We start from the raw sequence: 23,047 nt of genomic DNA on the forward strand, positions 1-23,047 counted from the left end.
AAGTTCTTAAGGACTACAAAAGGTTTAACTGATTAGATCAGTTGGGTCAAAAGAGACTTGTGGGGGATATGATAAAGTAAACCAATTGAAAGCAAGTGAGTAAATCCAATTTACATCTGTAAAATCAAGATTCAATCAAGATAAAAATCCTCTCTCTCTTTATGGAGTTTTTGATTGGTGGATAATGAGATCTGATGGGTTGTTAGTATCTGGTCAATCACATTAACGTTTATTAATGTTATTGTTAAGATTAAGAGAAATAAATAGCAGATATTAAATTTCTTTAAACATTTCTCAATGCTGCGACACTGGGCATGGGTTGCGGGTGCTATGATCGAGGATGTAAATAAACTTTCTCCATAAAGAAAAGCTGTGCGTTTTGGTTTCTACCTCAGCAAGCTGTTTGGATCCTATTAACAACTGGATGCCATGATCCCATCTGTAATAAAAACGACAACTGAGTCAACAATATCTTGGAGACACACAAAGTAAGGATTGGAAGACCACCAACAAATGTAGTACAAGATATCTTATTAAAATTTACATTTGAACATTTATTTATAATATATACTGGACACAGAATTTTTCAGAAGTCGGCTGCAGGTATTTCCTCACAAGGCCTGCAGCAATGATCGTCATCAATCCTCTGGTCTAAGTTTTGTCAGACTTTAAGGACAAGGAGTGTACTGCCAGCACACATTCTGACTGGCAACAAAATCTAACCTCCCACAGAAAATCCAAACAGTATATCATTATAAACAATATCAGACAGTAGGGAATGATTTTAAAGGCCATGATTTAATTACGGGATCTGGACAATGATTTCCTAGAGCTTCACACTTCCCATTTTGTTGTCTGTTAATTTGTTTTTGGATAACTATTTAGTATTCCTGCTGTTTTCAGCAGCGGGATCTTACTGTGCATGACCATCTACTTTGCTTTGGTGCAGTAAAGATGCCTATGATCTGATCCCCACCTTTATCCCAAATCACCAAACATTTGCACCCTACTGAAACACCGTCCAGGTTTTTCCATTCCAGGAACTATTTTCACGACTCAATAGTGAAGAGTGCCAACTTCGCACTTATCAGAGTCAAGCCACATGCAATCTTAAGGTGACTACAACGAATTGGATAAACGTTATTCTAAACACTTTTTCTTCAGTCCCTTTAATGAAAAGGAAAGGGAAGTTTTCAGGGTAGGAGTCTGGTTTGGGTTAAATCCAGGTCTCAAAAGGTAAGAGGCTAAAGTTCCAACTCAGTGCATTTGCTCCATCTCACCTGCTATAGGGGCATCATGTGAATCCCCTGATTACATCACTGCCTTTTAAATCACTTCCAAGTATTTATTACTCTATGCATTTTTAAATTTTGGCATAAATTACCCTTCAGAAACCCCCTCCCTCCCACCCAGGCTAACGAAGGCTGATAGCCTATCTTTTCCGAATGGTCAATGCTAGCCGTAATGAAAGGACAGTGACCTGGCCAGCCCCTTCAAAGTGAGTTACTGGCCCTCTCTCAATCCCAGTGAGGGTCTTTTGGCCACAGCGAAACAATAATAATCCCAGTTTTAGTTTCGGCCCCCTTCCCCCAACATGGCAAGAGGGCCCGTGTCTTTTGCAAACTCAAGCTCTTGATTGTAAACAGTTGGCCGACCAACATGGTCAGGCAGACACAGCAGTGTGTACATGCGGTCTGAATGGAGAATCTAGCAGCATTCCTAATCAGTACAGTCAATGCTTAAATGAACAAAACAGTCTGCACTGTTGTGGAGGAAGGAATAGATTCCGCACGATACTCCCTTTCACAACAGTGTAACAAGTTGGGGCTCTTGTAGCACAGTGATAGTGTTCCCAACCTCTGGACCAGAAGGTGCTGACTCAGGTCCAACCTGCTCCAGAGGTTTGTAGTAGCATGTCTGAACAGGTTGGTTAAAAATATCTATAACAAGTACCACATGTAACTTAACGTGTTTCGTTAATCCTTCACCCACCTCCTCCTTATCGGAATTGATTGGGAGAGACGAGAGGGAGGGAAGAGTTTTCCATTGTGAAAGGGGTCTTAATAAATAGATATTACTAATCACCCACTAAAGATAGAGAGAGTGGGGTTAATAAAAGAGAGCATTGTAGAAGACAAGATAACATCTCTCACCTCTTCTCCTCTGAGACCATCCTTGATCTGGAAATTCATGTAAACAAAGATGAGTGAACAAAGGGGAACATTCTCTGAGGGTAGTGGTCCATGTGTGAGCCACTTTTAAAAGGTTCCAATCTTTTAACTTCATGCTACCATGCGTGTTTATAATAGGCATTTACACATTTCACACCCAGCAACATTATCACCCTGATCTACAAAAAAGAAACAGACCTACAAAACCTCCAGTCAGACAAATGCGATTCTTGGCTTTGGCTGTTTGATGGACTTGTCCCATTTTAGCAATCGAAATCAGGTTACCACCGATCCACTGGCAGGTGACTTTGTTGCAAAAAAACAAAATAGAGGTGTACAGTAATGCAAAGTACATACTCAAGCGTGTTCATCGACTGCGTTAGTCCTTTGAAGGGTTAACAATGCACCATCTCTGGTTCAGATACCCCTTTGCAGACCCAGTACTGAGGCACTATAAATAAACAGGGAGGGGGAAACGTGGCATTGATTTCAAAATCCCCTCTCCTATGCAAAATGTTCAAATCAATCAACAGGAGGGGGGTGATGATGATTGAGAGGGATTGGGAAGGAGGAATGCTCCAAATTCTTCGTCTTCCTTGGATTGACGGCAGCAGGATAAAACTCTCCGAAGGTTGGGGGCGGGGGGTAAGAAAAGGGGACAATTTAGCAAATGTACACGTCACGGTTCCACTCCTCAATGTCGCTCTGTTTCCTGGACAGAACCTCCTCATTGTTCTGCCTGTAGCGCTCTCTAGCTTTGAGCCGGTTCCTCTGCTGCCTGTTCAGGTTGTCCCTCTCCTCCTCCTCCTCTTCCTCCTCCTCTTCTTCCTCCCAGGACTCCTGCCTCCGGACCTGTTGCCTTGAGATGCTGCACCAGCGAGCGCCGGTGCTCCGAGGCTCCTCTGAGAGCTCCGGGTCGTCGTAAGGGTCCATTTCCACACAGGAGTCCCCCGGCTCGGTGTAGGCCGAGTCCCGGCTGCCCTGAGTCCCCAAGTCAAAGGTGTCCTGGCGGGAGAGACCTCGGGACATGGCCCGCGGGTGGTGGCTGTACTGAGACGTGGAGGATGACAAGCGATGGTAGGACTGTTTGGTAGAGTCATTCCGATAATCATGCAAGTCAGGAGCCGAGCAGTCAATGCTTTGCTCTCCATGCACTAAGTAGGGACCCTAGTTAGTAACAGCACACCATGCAGAGAGAGAATTAGGGAGGGAGGAGGAGAGGGGAGGTTTGGGAAGGTGGAAAACAAATACAGGTTAACAATAAACAACAAGCACAGTCTTTTACAGTAGATTAATAATGCAGGTTAACAGCAACATGGATGCACAAACAATCCCATCAGTTCTCTTTCTTTTAATTAGTTAAATATAAAGCTCAAATACCATTTTTTTTTAACAAAAAAGCTTTGTTTCAGCAGCGTCAACATGAACTCCCACTATTAGTCCTTTTATGAATTAAGTTCCAATTAGACTCATCTCGAAACAAAAGAGCAACATAAAGTGAAGCATGTTCTCATTCCTGGTGGCCGGTGTAGGGTCCTGGACCAACTTTCTTGAGGATTGGAAGAATCAAGGACTTTGTGTGGTCACACTGAGAATACAAGTGTGTGTGGTTCTGGTCAATATTTTAGGAAATGGTATAGTGACATTGGAGAGGATGCAGTGAAGATGTGCAAGATGGTACCTCAAGAAAGGAAGAGGAGATGAGGCGATCTGGGCCAGCAATCTCCAATGCCTGGCTGATGTTCTGAGGATATGGGTTTACATCCCAACATGGAAAAGGATGAAATGTGATTTCAATTAAGACAAAAAAAAGTGTGCAACTCTAAAGTAAGTAAACCATGTCGATTGTCATATAAAAAAATCCAGATCTGGTTCACAAATGTCCTTTAGGGAACGAGGTATGTAGTGCTAACCTGGTCAGGCTTATATGTGACTCCAGACCCACAGCAATGGCCTCGCCAGTGACGCCAACGAATACATGTAAAAGAAAGTGCCTGGTGTTCCTATCAGACTGGTTCTCTTTACTATTGAAAGAAATGGTGGCTGAGAGATGACCTAATGGAGATCTTTAAAATTACAAAGCGGTTTTGTAGATTGGATACTGAGTATTTCCATTTTGTGGGGAGCAGTATAACTAGAGCTCATCTGCAATAAAGTCACCAAGAAATCCAAAAGGGAATTCAAGCAGAACCTCTTTACCAAAAGACCGGTGAGAATTGAGTAAATTTAGGATATAGTTAGACAGATTTTTAATGGGTTAAAGGGCTATGGAGAGTGGGTAGAAAGTGGAGTAGGGGCCAAGATGACATCAGCCATGATCGTATTGAATGGCAAAGCAGGAGGAGGCTGAATGGCCTCCTCCTGCTTCTCGTCCTTGAGTTGTTCTGAATGAGAAATCTGACCCACAGACAGTAGTTGAAGTGAATAGGATAGACACCCTTGATGTCCGTGCAATGGAGCAGCTGGAGAAATGGGAAGTTAATGTATTGCCATGATCTTCAAAGCAGCTGCATGGCTACACAAATTAGAGAGAACATTGATTAAGGGAACAGTAGAAGGGAATTGTAGGTCACAGCAGTAAATTTAAACAAAGATTGATGCATGTGTAGAGTGTAGACATTGGCCTGGACTGTTTGGGTCAAATGGTCTATTTCTGTGACTTACATCTTCCATAATCCAAAAAAGAACAATATGAAATAGGGATCTGTTTTAGGGAAGTGGCACGAAATGGATGATATCATCTTGGCCAACCATGATACAGTGAGCCTGAAATTTACTTCGTCTTTTCGACAGGAAACAGCAAACCTGTACAGGGCTGCCAAACTGAGTCACTGTAAAAATGTCATAAACTTTGAAAGCTGGTGTCTGAATTGTTAACCTCACATTGAAATATAATGTACACTTCATAGTATAGATCAAACCAAGAAAATTCAAAATAGCAGGTGATTTGGGTTAGAAATTCGTCCTGGGCAGTAGTCAGAAGCAGGCAATAATGAATCACAAGTCTGTTCTCCATAATAAAACAAAAATAATCAGCTGGGCTTTAGAAGCAGCTGTTGATCAATGAACACTTACTTGATACTACGATCAAGAGGAATACATACATATTAGCAATGTTACTTTCAACTCCCTAAGCACAACCATCTCTGCATTGGCTAAAACAGAAAGTCTTACCAAAACCAAACAATGGGAACAAAAGACCAGAAAATGCTCTGAATGTGCAGGAGCTCTGTCAGTCAGGATTTACTTGGACTCATAAACAATGGCGACAACTTATGTTGAGTGAAACTATCACTCTCCTTCATGGTTCTGGTATTTCTATCTGATGTATCTGGAACCTCCTCACCACACCCTCCCCCCCAACCTCCCCCATGCTACATGCAGTAACAAGATTTACCCAGGTGCTCAGTGGGACATCGATCTACTTCTCAATGGTGTCTCCTGGGCATTAAGGCCACAGGTTCCCCCAGACCGAATCTCATTCCTGAGTTCTCAGCCTGAAGGCAGGTCTGAACCACAGCATCACAACCTCCAATGTTGGCAGTGCATGGAGGCAGGTCCCAAATCCAGTTGAAACCCTCCAGCGCTGATGTGATTTGGATTACCTCCCCACCCCCTTGCCTTCTCCTCCCCTTCCCAATGGGCTCCATGTTGCTCTGGCAACTTACGGCTTTCCATGCATGTTGTACCCTGGACAGAGGCTCCGTTTCTTGCCACCACTTGGCTGCTACTTCCTTCTTTTACTGCCTCCCAGTGGTTTATGTTGGAATTACTCAGCCTGTTTAGCCAAAGGCACTTAGAACATCTAGCTCAGGTGCACTGCCTACAACATGGTAAGATCTCCTAACCTGGGCTCAACAGTATTCTCCTGGACACAAAGTGCAGTTACTCAATCTAAGGGGATCACTTTAATCCACCCCACAGAGGGTGGGAAACACACATGGTATTTGGTTCAAATGCAATGGACAGTGGATTCAGGAGGGTTTGTGGAAGCAACCCGATCCCAACAGTCTCTCTGACATCAGAGTCAGGTTAAAATTGATCCCTTTCAATTCTACTTTTGTGTCTTCAACTAGAACTAATTGGAACTTAAGGACACACACAGGCAACATAGCAGTGAACCACAAGACAAACACTGAAAAACTGATAGTTGAAGTTGTAAACTTTTGTAAAGAGTTAGTTGCGTCAAAATTGCAAGTGTACCTGAATATGCGCAGAGGCCTGCAGACAGCTTGTATATCCCCCTGTGTGGACCGTGCATGAAATAGTGTGCAAGGGTTTGGGAAAGAAAGCAGGAGTGGTGGCACAAGGTCATGATGCTCAAAAAGCCAGTTCAATGGGCCGAACAGCCTCCTTCTGTGAATTCTGCGATTCTGAATCTCAAGGACATGCTTAACTTTATTTTAACCAGTTATCTCAACTCCCACATCAATTTAAGCTTTGTTTGTACATAAATACACTTTCTTTTCCCTTTTGTATTGACATTGCTGTTTTATGAGGTCACTGGGCTCAATTCTTTCAGATTTGAAATCCTTTGATTGTGCAACAGTGGATGAGATAATGTAAAATTCCTTTGCGCCGCACTGTAATGCAGCCATTAGTGAACTTTAAAACAGGGCATGGAAGATTCCTATTTGAATTTCCAAAAGGCCTTTGAAAAGATGCAGCATAGGAGGCTGCTAAATAACAGCCCACCGTGTTAAGGGCAAGGTACTGGCATGGATAGAGGATTGGCTGACTGGCAGAAGGCAGAGAAATGGCAAACAGTGACTAGTGGAGTTCCACAAGGGTCAGGTTGGGACCACAACTATTCACATCACACAACAACAATCTGGACAAAGGAACTGGGGGCATTGTTGCTAAATTTGTTGATAACACAAAGATAGTTGGAGGGATAGATAATGTTGAGGAAGCGAGGAGGCTGCAGAAGAACTTGAACAGGTGAGGAGAGTGGGCAAAGAAGTGGCAAATGGAAAACAATTTGGGAAAGTGTGGGGTTCTGCACTTTGGCAGGTAGAACAGAGGCACTGTCTATTTTTGAAAGGGGAAAAGTCTTTGTAAATCTGAAGCACAAAGGGAGTTGGGAGTCCTAGTTCAGGATTCTCTTCAGATTAACATTCAGGTTCTGAATGTTAGGAAATCGAATGCTATGTTACCATTCACTTCAAGAGGGCAAGAATATAAGAGCAGAGGTGTACTGCTGAGGCTGTATAAGGCTCTGGTCAAACTGCATTTAAGCAGTTTTGGGCCCTGTATCTAAGGAAGGGTGTGCTGGCGTTGAAGGGGGTCCAGGGAAGGTTTATGAGAATGGTCCCGAGGATGAAGGGGCTGTCACACGAGGAGTGGTTGAGGACTCTGGGTCTGTCTCAGTGGAGCTTAGAAGGGAACCTGATTGAAACTTACAGAATACTGACAGCCATGGATAGAGTCAATGTGAAGGAGATGTTTCCACTAATTGGAGAAACTAGGACCCAAGGGTACAGCCTCAGAATTAAGTGACAACCCTTTAAAACTGGGACAAGGAGGAATTTCTTCAGCCAGAGGGTGGTGAATCTTCGAGGCCAGGTCATTGAGTGCATTTAAGACAGAGTTAGATAGGTTTTTGATTAGTAAGGGGATCAAGGAGATTACAGGGAGAAGGCTGGAGAACAGGTTCGAGAAACATATCAGCCATGATCGACTGGTGTGAGACAAAAGAAACTGCAGATGCTGGAATCCAGTGTAGACAGGCAGGAGGCTGGAAGAGCACAGCAAGCCAGGCAGCATCAGGAGGTGGAGAAGTCGATGTTTCGGGTACAACCCTTCTTCAGGATCGAATGGTGCAGCAGACTGAATGGGATGAATAGCCTAATTCTGCTCTTATATTCTGTGGTCTTAGAGTCTGAGAGGTATAGCTCAGTGGTAGAGCACTTGACTGCAGATCAAAAGGTCCCCAGTTCAAATCTGGGTGCCCTGTTGGGGACAGCACGGTGGCTCAGTGGTTAGCACTGCTGCCTCACAGCACCACCGACCCAGTTCCATTCCCGCCTCAGGCAATTGTCTGTGTGGAGTTTGCACATTCCCCCATGTCTGCGTGGCTTTCCTCCAAGTGCTCCAGTTTCCTCCCACAATCCAAAGATGTGCAGATCAGGTGAATTGGCCATGCTAAATTGCCTGTAGTGATAGGTGCCTTAGTCAGGGGTAAATATTGGAGCAGGGGAGCAGGCCTGGGTGGGTTACTCTGTGAAGGTCTGTGTGGATTTGTTGGGCTGAAGGGCCTGTTTCCATACTGTAGGGAATGTAATCTAACTCGTTAACCAGTCTTTTTTTAGATTACATTAGATTTTCTACAGTGTGGAAACAGGCCCTTTGGCCCCACAAATCCACACCGACCTTCACAGAGTAACCCACCCAGACCCATTCCCCTCTGACTAATGCACCTACCTAGGTTATTACCAGATTGACAATATCTAAGGAGCTGGTCTGTAACTGGAAAATCCGCAGGAATGTATAACTCGATCAAGTGAAGCCTATGAAAAACCCCAATGGGCTTTTACAGTCACTCCTTGTATTCTCTGGAATTTTATGGCACAGAAAGAGGTGTTTGGCTTATCATGCCTGCAATGGCTCTTCAAGTGATCAATGCATCGAGTCTTATTCCGCCACCACCTTCCCTAGAGGCCAGCGCATTCTTCCTTATCAGATAACTGCCGAAAGCCCCTTTAGCAAGCTGCAGTTGAAGTTACCTCCTCCACACTGTCAGACTGTGCGTTCCAGACCCTAACCACTCACTGCGAGGAAACAAGATTCTCCTCGTACCACTGTTGCTTCTTTCAATAACTACTTGAATTCTGTGTCGTCTCGTTAACGAGTGGGAACGGTTTATCTCAATTCCTCTACGAAGAGGGACTGGAATTATTGCACAATTTGAACTTAACTGCAAGAGCAACACATAAAATTGGCAACAAAAACACAAGCTGCTGGAAAAGCTCAGCAGGTCTGGCAGCATCTGTGGAGAGAAATCAATGTTAACGTTTCGGGTCTACTGACCCTTCAACAGCTTAAAAGCCTTGACTGATCAAACACAGCCACACACTGGGTGAGGTTGAGGTGCTGAACATTGGTAAAGTTTTAAGAGAAAACCAAACCAGTAAATAAGGGAGCAAGGAATAGAGGGCTATGTTGATCAGGTTAGCTGAAGTGTGGTGGGACGGAATTGATATGGGGCATCATAAGCTAGCTAGACCAAATGGCCTGTGCTGCATGTTCAGTTGTTGCAATGGAAGGTGTAGAGGCATTGTTTAATAAATATGCAGGCAGGTCTCTGAAGTACACTGATGTAGTAGTCATGTCAGAGAGACTCTGCTAGAAGGTTGAACTAGAGCAGCTTAGACCAGCAATGTCAAGAGGGCAGCTCTTGTGGTAATGTCCCTAGGTCTGAGCCAGGAGTCCAGGTTCAAGTCCCACCTGCTTCAGAGGTGTATCATGACATGCCTAAAAAAGTTCATGAGGAAAATACCTAGACTGGTGATGCCTACCGCAAGATCCTCATGTATATAATATTCATAAATACTGCTTGAAGAAACATTCTGAGGTCTGGCCTGAGCTGATCTGAATAAGGGAACCCTTCCTAAAACAGAGGAATTTAGGTCAAAGACTGGCAAACGGTATCTGAACGGAATTCAGATTCCTTGCTGCAATTTGAATTTGATGCAATGGTCAATCCATTGGTTGGGTTCTGAAAGAAACAGCTGTTTCCTGTTTCCCTCTGGTGTCCAGCTCATCACTTTGCCAAGAAAATGCCTGGAGAAATGCAAGGTACAGATTCTATGCAACAGATCAATGGCTTGCTGAACCCAGTGCAAAAATGATAAGTTTAAACGTGCAAAACCAAAAACTATGTACTGGCTCACAAGCATAAAACAGCGTACCAGTGTAGACACACAGGATATCTTGTGTCTCAGTAACTGTTAGTGTTAGCCTCACTGCCAAACTCACTGTGCTCTCGATGTTTAGCAATTGCCACCTTGAAAATGCTATTGAGGTGTCTAACCTTTGTAAAAGGGACCCGTTGAAACTTTCAAGTAATGTGGACTTAAAATTGTTGCTTTTCTATAAAAAGAACAACCACCTCTGGAGCTGAGGAAGAGAGAGAGGAGTCACACCGGCCTCCTCCTCCCTTCACTTCCCACAGTCTGCATCAACCCCTACTGCCCTCCACTGCCTGCTTTACACCTTCCCCATCTAAACCAGAGGCCCACTGTTGGTTGTTAGGCAACCCAAAATCAACGTCTCCATCGGAGCGACCTGCAGAGGCAGGAGGCAGCTCACTCCTGTTATTCAGGTGAGGTCCCTGAACCAATATTTACTCAAGTTGAAATTGCTTGTGTGATCTAGTCTCAACATCAGGTGTAGACTCAGTGTATTCCCCTTCTCTCAGGAAAGCAGCAACTCCTGGCAAAAGTGTTTTTATCTTCTCATTGAATTAGCCTGCAGGTTTTTTCCTCCCTTCATGCAAATCCCAGTAAAACTGTTCTAACTTCAAGTCTTTACAGGCAGCAGCATTTAACCATGTGGAGAAGCTATTTCTCAAAGGCGTGTGTTAAAGTCATCCCTGCACCTTCTATAAGCTCTTGTTCAGCTGGGTGAGCAGCTGCAGCTAACCCAAACAGGACAGCACAACTCCCCTTCAGCTCTTCCTGGTCACCTCCTGCTGACTGACTCAGCACAGGCCATCTACTCTCAGCCACAGCTCATTCACAACCCTGGGAGAAAGTGGTGGGTCAACGATCGCAGGAGAAACTGCTGACACTGAAGATTTCTCAGAACTAATATCACGCACAGCAAAGTTACAGCAGTGTTGACTAAACCAGGAATAAACAGGCAAAGACTAGCTGGTTGCAAAAAAATAAAAGGATTTGACTATGTACAGATTCTACCAAAATATTAAACCTTCAGATGCGTTTTGTTTCTTTTATTTCCTGAGGGCACTGACTCACTCTGAGGAGGGTCTATAGTTAGACTCACATAACTCCCCAGCAAGTCCAGCGTTCACCTTGGCTTAGTCATCACTCAGGAAATTGCCCCTCCCTGTTCTACCTGTAAGTTGTTTTTTTTGTTTGGTGACTCATTATATCTGATATTGGGCTGTAAGCTTCATCTTGGAAATACAAGAGCACCAAATGCCTGGAACGCTATTCTGAATTGTCATGAATTTTTGTTAAGTAGCATACACATTAATTTGACATGCATAATACTCAAAATACTCTTCAAATATAGAGTGTGCCATGGTGAAGGAGTGGTTAAACAACGCAAAACCGTTTGAACCTCATAAATGTTAAAGCAAAGGAACAGGAGGCTGTTTTTTATTGTGGCCTATCTCTCAACATCTAAAATCTTACTCTAAATGCTCTGTAATCATTGCAATCCCTGTTACTTTGCTGCAAGGGGTTTTATACTCTAAAGTTAGGTTACTGAAGTTAAATATTAAGGTTTATTCCAGTCTCAGTCCATTGGGTTAAGAATGCCACTGAAAACATCATCTGTATACACTGCACAGACAAAATTCTAGCGCTCACAGAGCAAACCCAGAACTCAAATGCACAGATACAAGGCATTGCATGGGAAAAGATACATGTCATTTAATTTCTAGAATTCAAACAATTCTCAGAAAGTAAAATCCATATCCTCCATTTACTCTAATCCCCCACAGTACAGCAGATGATACAGAAATCTGTAAGGGTCAACTATGAGAAATTACTCTGAATAATACAAACTTCCTGTGCCATCACAATCCCTCTAACATTCATTTATGTTGCAGTTATCAGTCAGAGGTCAATCGGCAGAGCTCCCAAACTGGCTGTTGCCATGTTCAATGCTTGGGTGGGAGTGTCTGCGACCTACAAATCAACACTGTTTGCATTTAGGAAGTGATCAGCAGGTCCAGACATTAGCCAGGTTTGTCTGGAATCTCTTTGAGGCTTACATGAACCTCTCTGTGGTAACAACATGACTTCTGAGTTACACTGCAATTTTAGCAAAACTGAAGTTGAAGTACACATCTATTTTTTAATGTTTTGAACAGCTCTAACATGATTTTACGACGGTGAAGCCCGAGGTAGTTGCTGCTCAGTTTTATGTCAGCTCAGTTTGGTGTAGCCAAGTATAAATCAGGGTTTGCTCACTCTGTACGTCACATGGACATCTTTTTCCCTCAAACACAACTCTCAGCTGTGCGGTCTGTGCAGTCCAGCTCTAACTACTAGTCGGGAATGTGCCTGAAGTAGAAATGCTGGCTCATTAATTGCATGCTGCTCACAAGACACAAATGGAACAACAGAAAATGAAGCACAAACAATGCGCCATTGACAAATGGGATTGCCTGTCACTGAAGAAAAGCAAGTGTCCCTTTCTTAATTGGCACCACTTTCTTTTCTCAAGTGTCAAATCTTTCCTGACCAAAAGATAAAATGCATGGTTAGCGAACATCATCATGCAACTACATTCTAGTAAAAAGGGTCACAAACTGAGACAGGAGTTGGGAAGACTTGTTTAAAGTAACACCACCACTGTGCTCTCCCTCTCTCCCTCTCTCCTTTCTGTACAGTTCACGGCTAGACTGTATCTTCAGCTTCCATCTGCTGTTTTGTGGCTTCTTCGTTTTCATCACCACTTGGGCCCCAGAAGTCAAGGTTACGTCTGAGAGAAGTGAGGACTTGTACCTGTAAGTTGGACACTGGTGCTGGACTGGCAGCTAGGGCAGCCGTTGCCATGGTGCGGTTCAAAAGAGGATTGGGGGGGTTGCAGCTGGCCGGGTGGGTGGCCTTCCAATAGGCTTCGAGGTACTCAGCGAGATGCTCACACGCATCTTCCAATTGATTCTCGTCCAAAATGATGTCAAACAGTTCCTGTGATGGAAGAAAATGTTAGCATACGTTCAGAAGACTAGGTTTCTCCTTTATTTCCTGACCTTCCATTTGCTCCGTGTTCATCAGAGTCAACGGCTTTAATACCAGGCAACCAGCATATCAGCCCATGTAACATGTGAGCAGTAGGTTCAACGGTCTTTTAACACTGCCTTTCAAACCCACAACATCTACCATCTATAGGGACAAGGGAACACCTCTATCTACAAGTTCTTCAAGCCAAATCAGCCTGATAAGGAACTAAATCACCATTCCTTCAGAGTCAGTGGGTCAAAAGCCTAGAACCTCATTGCTAACAGCATGATGGGGTGTGCCCACACCCCATGGACTGCAGTGGTACACTACAACCTTAGCAAGGACAATTTGTTTTATTTATTCATGAGAATGAGGGTACCATTGGCTAGGTCAGCATATATTGCCCATCCTTAGTTGGTCAGAGGGCAGCTGAGAGTCAATTTCAGTGCTGAGAGTTCAGTCACATGTAGGATGACAGTTTCCTTCCATGAAGAACATTAGTGAACTAGGTGGGTTTTTCCAACAATGGATTCACGGTCATCATTAGGCTCTTAATTCCAGATTTCTTTTTCCTGTTGAATTCAAATTCCACCAACTGTCATGATGGGATTCAAACCCCAGGTTTCCAGAACATTCCCTGATTCTCTGTATTAATAGATCTAGCGATAATACCACTAGACCATTGTCTCCCCCAGGAGAGGGATGGGCAATAAATGTTGGTCTTGCTGGCAATGCCCACCTCCCGTGATTTAAAAAAAATACAATTGGTTCAGCTATAACATGGTAGTTCCATTCTCGTGCAGTCCCATGTTATAAGAAAATCCTGTAATAGCGGCACCAATGGGCGGCACGGTGGCACAGTGGTCAGCACTGCTGCCTCGCAGCGCCAGAGACCCGGGTTCAATTCCCGCCTCTGGCAACTCTCTGTGTGGAGTTTGCACATTCTCCCCGTGTCTGCGTGGGTTTCCTCCGGGTGCTCCGGTTTCCTCCCACAATCCAAAAATGTGCAGGTTAGGTGAATTGGCCATACTAAATTGCCTGTGGTGTTAGGTGAAGAAGTAAATGTAAGGGAATGGGTCTGGGTGGGTTGCAGGTCGGTGTGGACTTGTTGGGCTGAAGGGCCTGTTTCCACACTGTAAGTAATCTAATCATTTAAACTAATGGGACCAGAATCGCATTATAACCGATGCACGTTTAAAAAGTTGATGCTTTCGAAAAACTGTCTCCAATTTGTCAATCATGTTATAGCAAATTCACATTAACAAAATGCGCGTTATAGCAGAACAACCTGTACGATATGTACTTTCTCTCTGGAGCAATAAATGCAGTTTTCATCAGAGGTTAGGAACTCTGCAGTGAATAACTCACCTCCTGTCTCCCTGAAGCCTGTACACCATTTACAAGGTGCCATATCCTGAGTGTGTTAGAATCCGCCTCACTTGCTTAGATGGGTGCAGCTCCAAAATAACTCAACGTTGACACCATCCAAGACCGAGCAACCTGTTTTTTGGTACCACAGCTACAAACGTTCACTCCCACCACAACTTACACTTCAGAAATTCACAACGGCTTGAGACAGCATCTTCCAAATCCAGAATCACTTCCATTTCGAAGGATAAAAGCAGAGAAGGGCCAGTCCCTCAGCAGATATTGGGGAATACCATTACTCACAGACGCCACTCCAAACCACTTAGCATCTTGATTTGGAAATATATCGCCGTTCCTTCATGGTCCCCAAGTTAAAACTCTGGAACTCCTTCCCTAACAGCGGTGTGTGTCAGTTCCACACAGACAATAGCAGTTCTAGATGGTGGCTCATTATCACATTCTCAACGGGTATACAGGGACAGATCATAATTGTAAGCTTTACCAACAATACCCATCCAGTAAGTGAAATATAAAATAAAGTAGTGGTGAAGTTTCAAAAATCCTTAAGTTGGCAAATTCAGTCGTTGCCATGGACATCATTAAGCTCATTACAGACTAGGGACAGGCCACATTTACGCCTTAATCTGCTCTGAGTTATTTGGACTCTGTTGGTGAAACACTGGCCTTTAGCAACCCCCAGTCAAGGTAAGGAGAGAAGGAAAAGTCAGATACGGTCACAGCTTCCAAGAATGCTGCTCAGATGGAACAGCAAGTCTCAACCCTGTCCCAATCTCTGAACACTAATTATTTTTGCCCTTTGATTTTAGGAGCAAGGTACTGGCATTGATAGATGATTGGCTGACTGCTTGAAGGCACCCAATGGGGATAAAGAGGATGGCAGCCTGTGACTAGTGGATTTCCACAGGGGGCCAGTGTTGGGACCCCAACTATTCACATTATACATTAATGATCTGGATGAAGGAACTGAGGACACTGTTACTAAGTTTGCAGATAATACAAAGCTAGGTGAAAGGACAGGTAGTGTTAAGGACTTGGATAGCCTAGCAAGTGGGCAAAGCATTAGCAAATGGAATATAAAAGTGAGAGGTTATGCACTTGGTCTGAAGAATAGAAGTGTAGACTATTTCCTAAATGGGGAAATGCTGCAGAAAGCTGCAGCACGTAAGGGACTTATAAATTAGCGCCACAATATATATTGTACTGGAAGGAAAGCAGTTATTATTATACAGCGTGGAAACAGACTCTTCGGTCCAACTCGTCCATACCAACCAGATATCCTAACCTAATCTTTCCCCATTTGCCAGCACTTAGCCCATATCCCTCTAAACCCTTCCTATTCATATACCCAGCCAGATGCCTTTTAACTACTGTAATGGTACCAGCCCCCCCCCCCCCCCCCCCACCCCACTTCCTCTGGCAGCTCATTCCATACACACACCACCCTCTGTGTGAAAAAGTTACCCCTTAGGTCCCTTGGAAATCTTTCCCCTCTCATTTTAAAACTATGCCCTCTAGTTTTGGATTCCCCCACCTCAGGTAAAAGACCTTAGCTATTCACCATATCCATGCCCCTCGTGATTTTATAAACCTCTATGAGGCTTAGCCTCCAACACTCCAGGGAAAATAGCAAAAGCCTATTCAGTCTCTCCTTATAGTTCAAACACTCTTTGGAGTCATAGAGTCCATACAGTGTGGAAACAGGCCATTTGGCCCAACAAGTCCACACCAACCCTCTGAAGACCATCCCATCCAGGCCCAACCCCCTACCCTATCCCTAAGACCCTGCATTTCCCATAGCTAATGCATCTAACCTACACATCCCTGGACCTCTGGGTAATTTCGCATGGCCAGTCCATGTAACCCACATATATGTGGACTTTGGACTCCAGTCCCGGAAACATCCTTGTAAATCTTTTCTGCACCCTTTCAGGTTTCACGACATCTTTCCTATAGCAGGGAGACCAGAATTGAATGCAGTATTCCAAAAGTGGCCTAACCAATGACCTGTGCAGCCGCAGCATGGCATCGCAATTCCTGTATTCAGTGCATGGACCAATAAAGGCAAGTGTACCAAATGCCTTGGCAATCAGATCGGCAAAACATGCTGCACTGACTTAGAGGAACTGAATAAAAATTGGAGCCCTTCCGCTGTGGGTCAGTCTACTCCAGAATACTGCACAAATCGCTCATTAATAAACGGAGCAAACGAGAAGCTTTGCTACGTTTTATTTTCTCTAGCCTTGTCGAGGATTTCTCAGCAACACTGAACATATCTCCTCCTCACAGTACTCCTCTGTTTAGAGCTTTGCGCTCTCAGACCAGTCCCAGTTTACCAGATGCCTCATGAACAGACTGATAAAGAAGATGCTGGAGGAGTGAGGCCTGATGAAGACATAACCCTGCTTAATATGTGCGTCCCTCTGTTCAGGGAAACCCCCTCTACCCCTGAGCAGGAGATACTGACCGGGGGACACTGGGCCAGTTTGTCTGATGCCACCATCTGTACATTCAGGTGTTTGGCTTGGGACTTCCCTCGTGACTTTATCAGACGTTGTAAAACCTATAATCAAAAATTAATCACAACAATTAATGTCATTTCACATCTTGGTGCACATTACATTTTATCTGTATCATTATTGCACAACTGCTTCTCACTGCAATACACTTGGATAGCAGTAATCTCCAGCTCATTATGATGGCTTCTCACTGTGACCCGGACACATCACAACCCCTTACTGTTAGTCTTTCCAACACACTTGTAACCTCTCACTGAGGTACATAGAGACAGTGAAAATAGGAGCAGGAGTAGGCCATTGGATTCCTTGAGCTTCTCCACTATTCATGAGGATCATATCTGATTATCGAGGTCAATATTCTCATCTTGCCCTCCTCCAATGCCCCTTGATCCCTTGAGCCACAAGAGCTACATCTACCTCCTTCTTGAAAATACAATGTTCTGACCACAAACACTTTCTGTGGTAGTGAATCCCGCAGGCTCACCACTCTCTGGGTGAAGACATTTCCCCTCATAACATTCCTACACTGTCGAATTTGGCCCATCAAGTCCACACTGATCCTCCAAAGAGCATCCCACTCACCTCCCCCACCTTAACCCTACTGCGAATCCTCTTGCAAGGATGCCTGCCTTGAAGAAGTTTTCCTCCTCTCTCTCTCCACGCTTCAGGCTCTCTGCCTTTATTCCTGATGAAGGGCTTTTGCTCGAAACGTCGATTTTGCTGCTTCTTGGATGCTGCCTGAACAGCTGTGCTCTTCCAGCATCACTAATCCAGAATCCCCCACCTTAAAGCTGCATTCCCCGTGGCTAATCTACTGAGCCTGCACATCCATGGACACATTGGGTAATTTAGTCTGGCCAGGCCACCTAACCTGCACATCACCAGACTATGGGAGGAAACCGGAGTATCTGGAGGAAACCCACGCAGACATGGGGAGAACGGGTAAACTCTGCACAGACAGTTGCCCGATGATGGAATTGAATCCAGATCCCTGGTGCTGTGAGGCAGCAGTGCTAACCACTGAGCCACTCCCAACTCATTTCAGTCGCAAAAGGTTTACCCCTTAGCCTTAAAATAACACCCCTGGTTCTGGACTCACCCATCATCAGGAACATCCTTCCTACATTGAACCTGTTTAGTCCTGTTAAAATTTTATAGGTTTCTATGAATGCCCCTTCATTCTTCTCAACTCCAGTAAACACAATCAAAACCGACTCAATTCTTCTCATACATCAGTCCGGCCATCCCTGGAATCAATGGGGTAAACCTTCCTGCACTCCCTTAAGAGCAAGAACATCCTTCATCAGGTAAGGAGAGCAAAACTTCACACAACATTCCAGGTGTGGCCTTACCTATGCACTGTCTACTTACAGCAAGACAACCCTGCTTGAATCCTCTCACACTGAAAATCAATAAATACTGTGTACTGACTTCTCGTTAATATAATCTGACATAAAGTAACCCCTCACGGTAATCATTCAGTATAACTCTGCACTGGAAAACTCTGATACACCAGTAACACACACTAACCTCATTGCAACATCTTCTCTGATACACAGTAATGCCTCACTGAAATCATGTAAACATTTCTAGACCTCTGTAGTTGAACAACTCAACACAATATATTACTGGACTATATTTCTAAAAATGTCACACTGGACTTGAAATATTAACTCTTGTTTCTCTCTCCCCAGATGGTGTCAAACCTGCTGAATTTGTCCAGTAATTTCTGTTTCAGAATTCTAGTAGCAGCAGTTTGTTTTAGCTTTTACTTTTGGTTTTGATGTCTGGATTATTTAAATTTTCTACATTTAATATACAAATGAGAACTACTAGTTATACGAAAATAAATAAAAGAATTGCAAATACTGGCGATCTGAAACAAAAAAAAAACCAGAACTTGCTGGTGGAACTCAGCAGGGTTGGGAACATCTGTGGCAGGAAAGCAGAGTTAACATTTCGAGTCTGGTGACTCTTCATCACAACACAGATGCTGCCAGACCTGCTGAGGTTTTGTTTTTGATCTAGTTACACTACCCTTACACATTTCAAATAGCTTATTTGCAGAAAGTTACAAAAGAGACTGTGACTGGGTCAAAGCCGATGTCCCAGATATACCAACAGCAGATTTCGCAACTGAGTAAGCTTTTTCAGCAATTGCACATTCAGACATTAGTGTTAGATCCTGGTGTAAACATGCTCCACCAAAGTATTAACAAAAATGAAGATATGTCTGAAGATAGCACCTTCTCTTCAATTCAATAACATTTTAAATTCATGTAATGCCTTTAGATTAACAAAATATCCTTTACAGGTGCACTATGAAGCAAAATCTGCCATTGAGCCATAACAGGTGACATAAGGGTAGATGGAAAAAGGGTTGGTTGCAAGGAATGTGTTAAAGAAAAGGACAGAGAAAGAGAGAGAGAGAGAGAGACAGGAAGAGAATTCCAGAGTTTAATGCCCAACCACCAATGATGGAAGGATTAAGATTGGAGAACAAAGGAGCATTCGGCTCCTTGAGCCTGTCCCTGAATTATGGCTGATCGATGGCCTACCTCTATACCTGCTTTTGGTCTATAATCCCTTAATATCCTTCCTTAACAAAAATGTATCTATCTCAGATTTAAAGTTAACAACTGATCCTGCATCCACTGTCATTTGTGGAAAAGAGTTCCAAACATCGACCATCCTTTGAAGGTAAAGGCTCTTCCTGATATCTCTCCTGAACGGCCTGGCCCTAATTCTCAGACAATGCCCCCCAGGTTTAGAATCTCAGTCAGTGGAAATAGTTTATCTTTATTGGCCCTGCCTTTTCCTGTTAATATCCTGAAGACTTAAATCAGACCACCCCTTAACCTTTTAAGTTCTAGAGAAAACAGGCCTCATTTGTATAAGCTTTGCTCATAACCTAACCCCTTAAGTCCAGGCTTCATTCTTGTAAACCTACACTGTACTCCCTTCAAGACCAATCTATCCCTCCCAAGGTGTGGTGCCCACATGTGCCATCCAAATGGGGTCCAACCAGAGGTTTGTATCACTGCAGCATAATATCTCTATCCTTTTAGTGTAGTCCTCTCAATGTAGAGATCAGCATTCCAGGAGCATAGAAACCTTAGAAGGCTGTGGAAAGACATTACATGATTTAACTAGGTAAAAACAAGACTGCAGATGCTGGAAACCAGAGTCTAGATTAGAGTGGTGCTGGAAAAGCACAGCAGCTAAGGCAGCATCCGAAGAGCAGGAAAATTGACCTTTTGGGCAGAAGCCCTTCATAATTAATAGAGGCAGAGTGCCTGCAGGGTGGAGAGATAAATGAGAGGAGGGTGGGGGTGGGGAGAAAGTAGCATAGAGTACAAGGCATCTGGTGGTGAGGGAGCGGCGGTGAAGGAGGCCCAGGACCTCCATGTCCTCGGCAGAGTGGGAGGGGGGGTTGAAATGTTGGGCCACAGGGCAGTGTGGTTGATTGGTGCGGGTGTCCCAGAGATGTTCCCTAAAGATTACATGATTTAAGGCTGGGGTGGGGGGAGTTGCTGGTCATGCAAGGCAATAGGGAACATGAAAATAGGGATGAGCATTTTATCATTAAGCTGTTTCTTAACCAGGAGCATTGTACATCAGTGAGCACAGGGATTATAAGTGAATAAGTCTTGTTGTGAGTCATAACCTCAAGTTTACGAAGGGTGGAATGTGAAAGGCTAGCCAGAACTGTGTTCCCAATTGGGAACTAACAAATTCACAGGTAAGGAGTTCAGCAGTAAATGGGCTACAGAAATGACAGAGTCAAATGATGATATGGAGGTGGGATTGGCGATTGTAGGGATAGGATAGGGATATGGCGGGTAGGGATATGGCAAGGGAAGGTGATGGCCTAGTGGTATTATCGCTGCACTGTTAATCCAGAGACCCAGGGAATGTTCTAGAAACCTTGGTTTGAGCCACAGCAGATGGTGGAACTCAAATTCAATTAAAACAAAATAACTGAAATTAAGAGTTCCCCTTTATTTGGTCTGATCTACATGTGACTCCAGACTCACCGCAATGTGGTTGACTCTTAACTACCTCTTCGGATTGGCAATAAATGCTGCTTAGCCAGTGACATCCTCATCCCATGGGAATGGGAAGAAAATAAAAGATTTGCGGCTGAAAGCTCCTCTCATGATTAAACATGATCCTGACATAAACAGTGGAGCCTGAGACTAGGATAGGAAGCAGTGGGACTATTGAAGATTGGATTGGGATGGAAGGGTACAGTACCTGAGGGGGAAAAGTAGTCAAAGGACAATCTAACAGAGCAGTCTGACATTCTGGAAATTGCTTTCCAGAAGGCATTTGATAAGATGCCACATCGACGGCCATTGTGGAAAATTAAAGCTCTTTGTGTGTGGGTAACATATTGGCATGGATTAAAGATTGACAGGCTAACAGGAAACAGACAGTAGAAATAAATGGCTCTTTTTTTAGGGTGGCAGGATGTCACAAATGGCGTGCCACAGGGGGTAGTGCTGGGGCCTCAACTCTTTACAATGTGTATCAATGATTTGGGTGAAGCGATTGAGGTAGCCATATTTGCTGACGACACAAAGATAGGTGGGAAAGTCATATAGTCAGAGCACAGAAACAGTCCCTTCGGTCCAACTAGTTCATGCCGACCATCTTCCCAAACTACACTAGTCCCACCTGCCTGCATTTGGCCCATATCCCTTCAAACATTTCCTATTCATGGACTTATCCAATTACCTTTTAAATGTTATAACTGTACCCACAGCTACCACTTCCTCTGACAGTTCATTCCACACACAAACCATCCTCTGTGTAAAAAGGTTCCCTCTCACCTTAAAAATATGCCCCCTAGTCTTGAACTCCTCTACCTTAAGGATAAAATGGTTAACCTAACAAACCTAGATTTTTGTTCAATATATCATTTCAGTTGCATATCACTGTAATCTTTTGCTATAAATTCTGGGTCTCATGGTCCTGCTCCACAGCTACCTGACGAAGGAGCAGGGCTCTGAAAGCTAGTGCTTCCAAATAAACCTGTTGGACTATAACCTGGTGTTTTGTGATTTTTTAAACTTTGTCCACTCCAGTCCAACACCGGCACCTCCACATTAGGGAAAAGACTTATGCTCTTCACCTGATCTATGTCCTTCATGATTTCATAGACCTCTATAATGTCGCCTGTCAACCTCCTACACTTCAATGCCCCAGCTAATCCAACCTCTCCTTATAATTCAAACCCTCCATTCCCAGCAACATCCTGGGAAATCTTTTCTGAACCCTCTCCAGTTTAATAATATCTTTCTCTGTCTCTGTTACTTGAGAGCTTTCTCTTGAGCCTACGTTTGGCTTGGTTTTACATTGCCTGTCCTAATGTCTAACGTCAGTCTCTATTTGACAACTCAAGCATGAAGCAGCTTGTTCTTTATCACTTATAGCATCTGCAGTTTTGAGCCTGAAATGTTGTTGTCAGATTTTAACAAGGCATAAATCCATTGTTTACTTGCAAGTATGATGAGGTAAGTTCATAGCTGTAAACATTTATTTAAAAAAGGCAAATACCATGTTATTTCACTGATGTCTTCCAAAGCTGTACAATTCTGAAGTCTGATACTCAAACTGAATATTATTTTCCATCTTAAATCTTCATAAGTGCAATATAGTTAAACCACACTGAAGAAGTGCAAAGCCTCTCTGAAGATAAAGTAGTTGTCATTTATAGACATGATTTCGATGTGCCAGTTTTGGACTGGGGTGTACAAAGTTAAAAATCACACAACACCAGGTTATAGGACAAAAGGGTAACCAGGGATCGAATAGGACCCCTCAAAGATCAGTAAGGTGGCCTTTCTGGAGCCACAGAAAATGGGGGAGATCCTAAATGAATATTTTGCATCAGTATTTACTGTGGAAAAGGATATGGAAGATATAGACTGTAGGGAAATAGATGGTGACATCTTGCATAATGTCCAGATTACAGAGGAGGAAGTGCTGGATGTCTTGAAACGGTTAAAGGTGGATAAATCCCCAGGACCTGATCAGGTGTACCCGA

General features: G+C 43.8%; 1 protein-coding gene and 1 non-coding gene across 8 annotated transcripts in view; one reads left to right on the plus strand and one right to left on the minus strand.

Annotated features, from left to right (window-relative positions):
- Nucleotides 1–533: 533 nt before the first annotated feature.
- The window catches only part of cacnb1 (calcium channel, voltage-dependent, beta 1 subunit), a 272,320-nt gene continuing 249,806 nt past the window's right edge, over nt 534–23,047 (minus strand). For all 7 annotated transcript variants that reach the window (XM_043674850.1, XM_043674847.1, XM_043674846.1 and 4 more), the window contains 3 exons: nt 16,944–17,039; nt 12,872–13,057; nt 534–3,338 (listed from right to left, as the gene is read on the minus strand). In XM_043674850.1, the coding sequence (XP_043530785.1) occupies nt 2,835–3,338; nt 12,872–13,057; nt 16,944–17,039 (786 nt within the window). In that variant the 3' untranslated portion in view covers nt 534–2,834. The remainder of the gene's footprint in view (nt 3,339–12,871; nt 13,058–16,943; nt 17,040–23,047) is intronic.
- Nucleotides 8,056–8,127, plus strand: trnac-gca. The gene has a single exon. It is a non-coding gene; the product is annotated as a tRNA-Cys (tRNA).

The sequence above is a fragment of the Chiloscyllium plagiosum genome, chromosome 33 (assembly GCF_004010195.1).
Source record: "Chiloscyllium plagiosum isolate BGI_BamShark_2017 chromosome 33, ASM401019v2, whole genome shotgun sequence".
Taxonomy (NCBI): Eukaryota; Metazoa; Chordata; class Chondrichthyes; order Orectolobiformes; family Hemiscylliidae; genus Chiloscyllium; species Chiloscyllium plagiosum.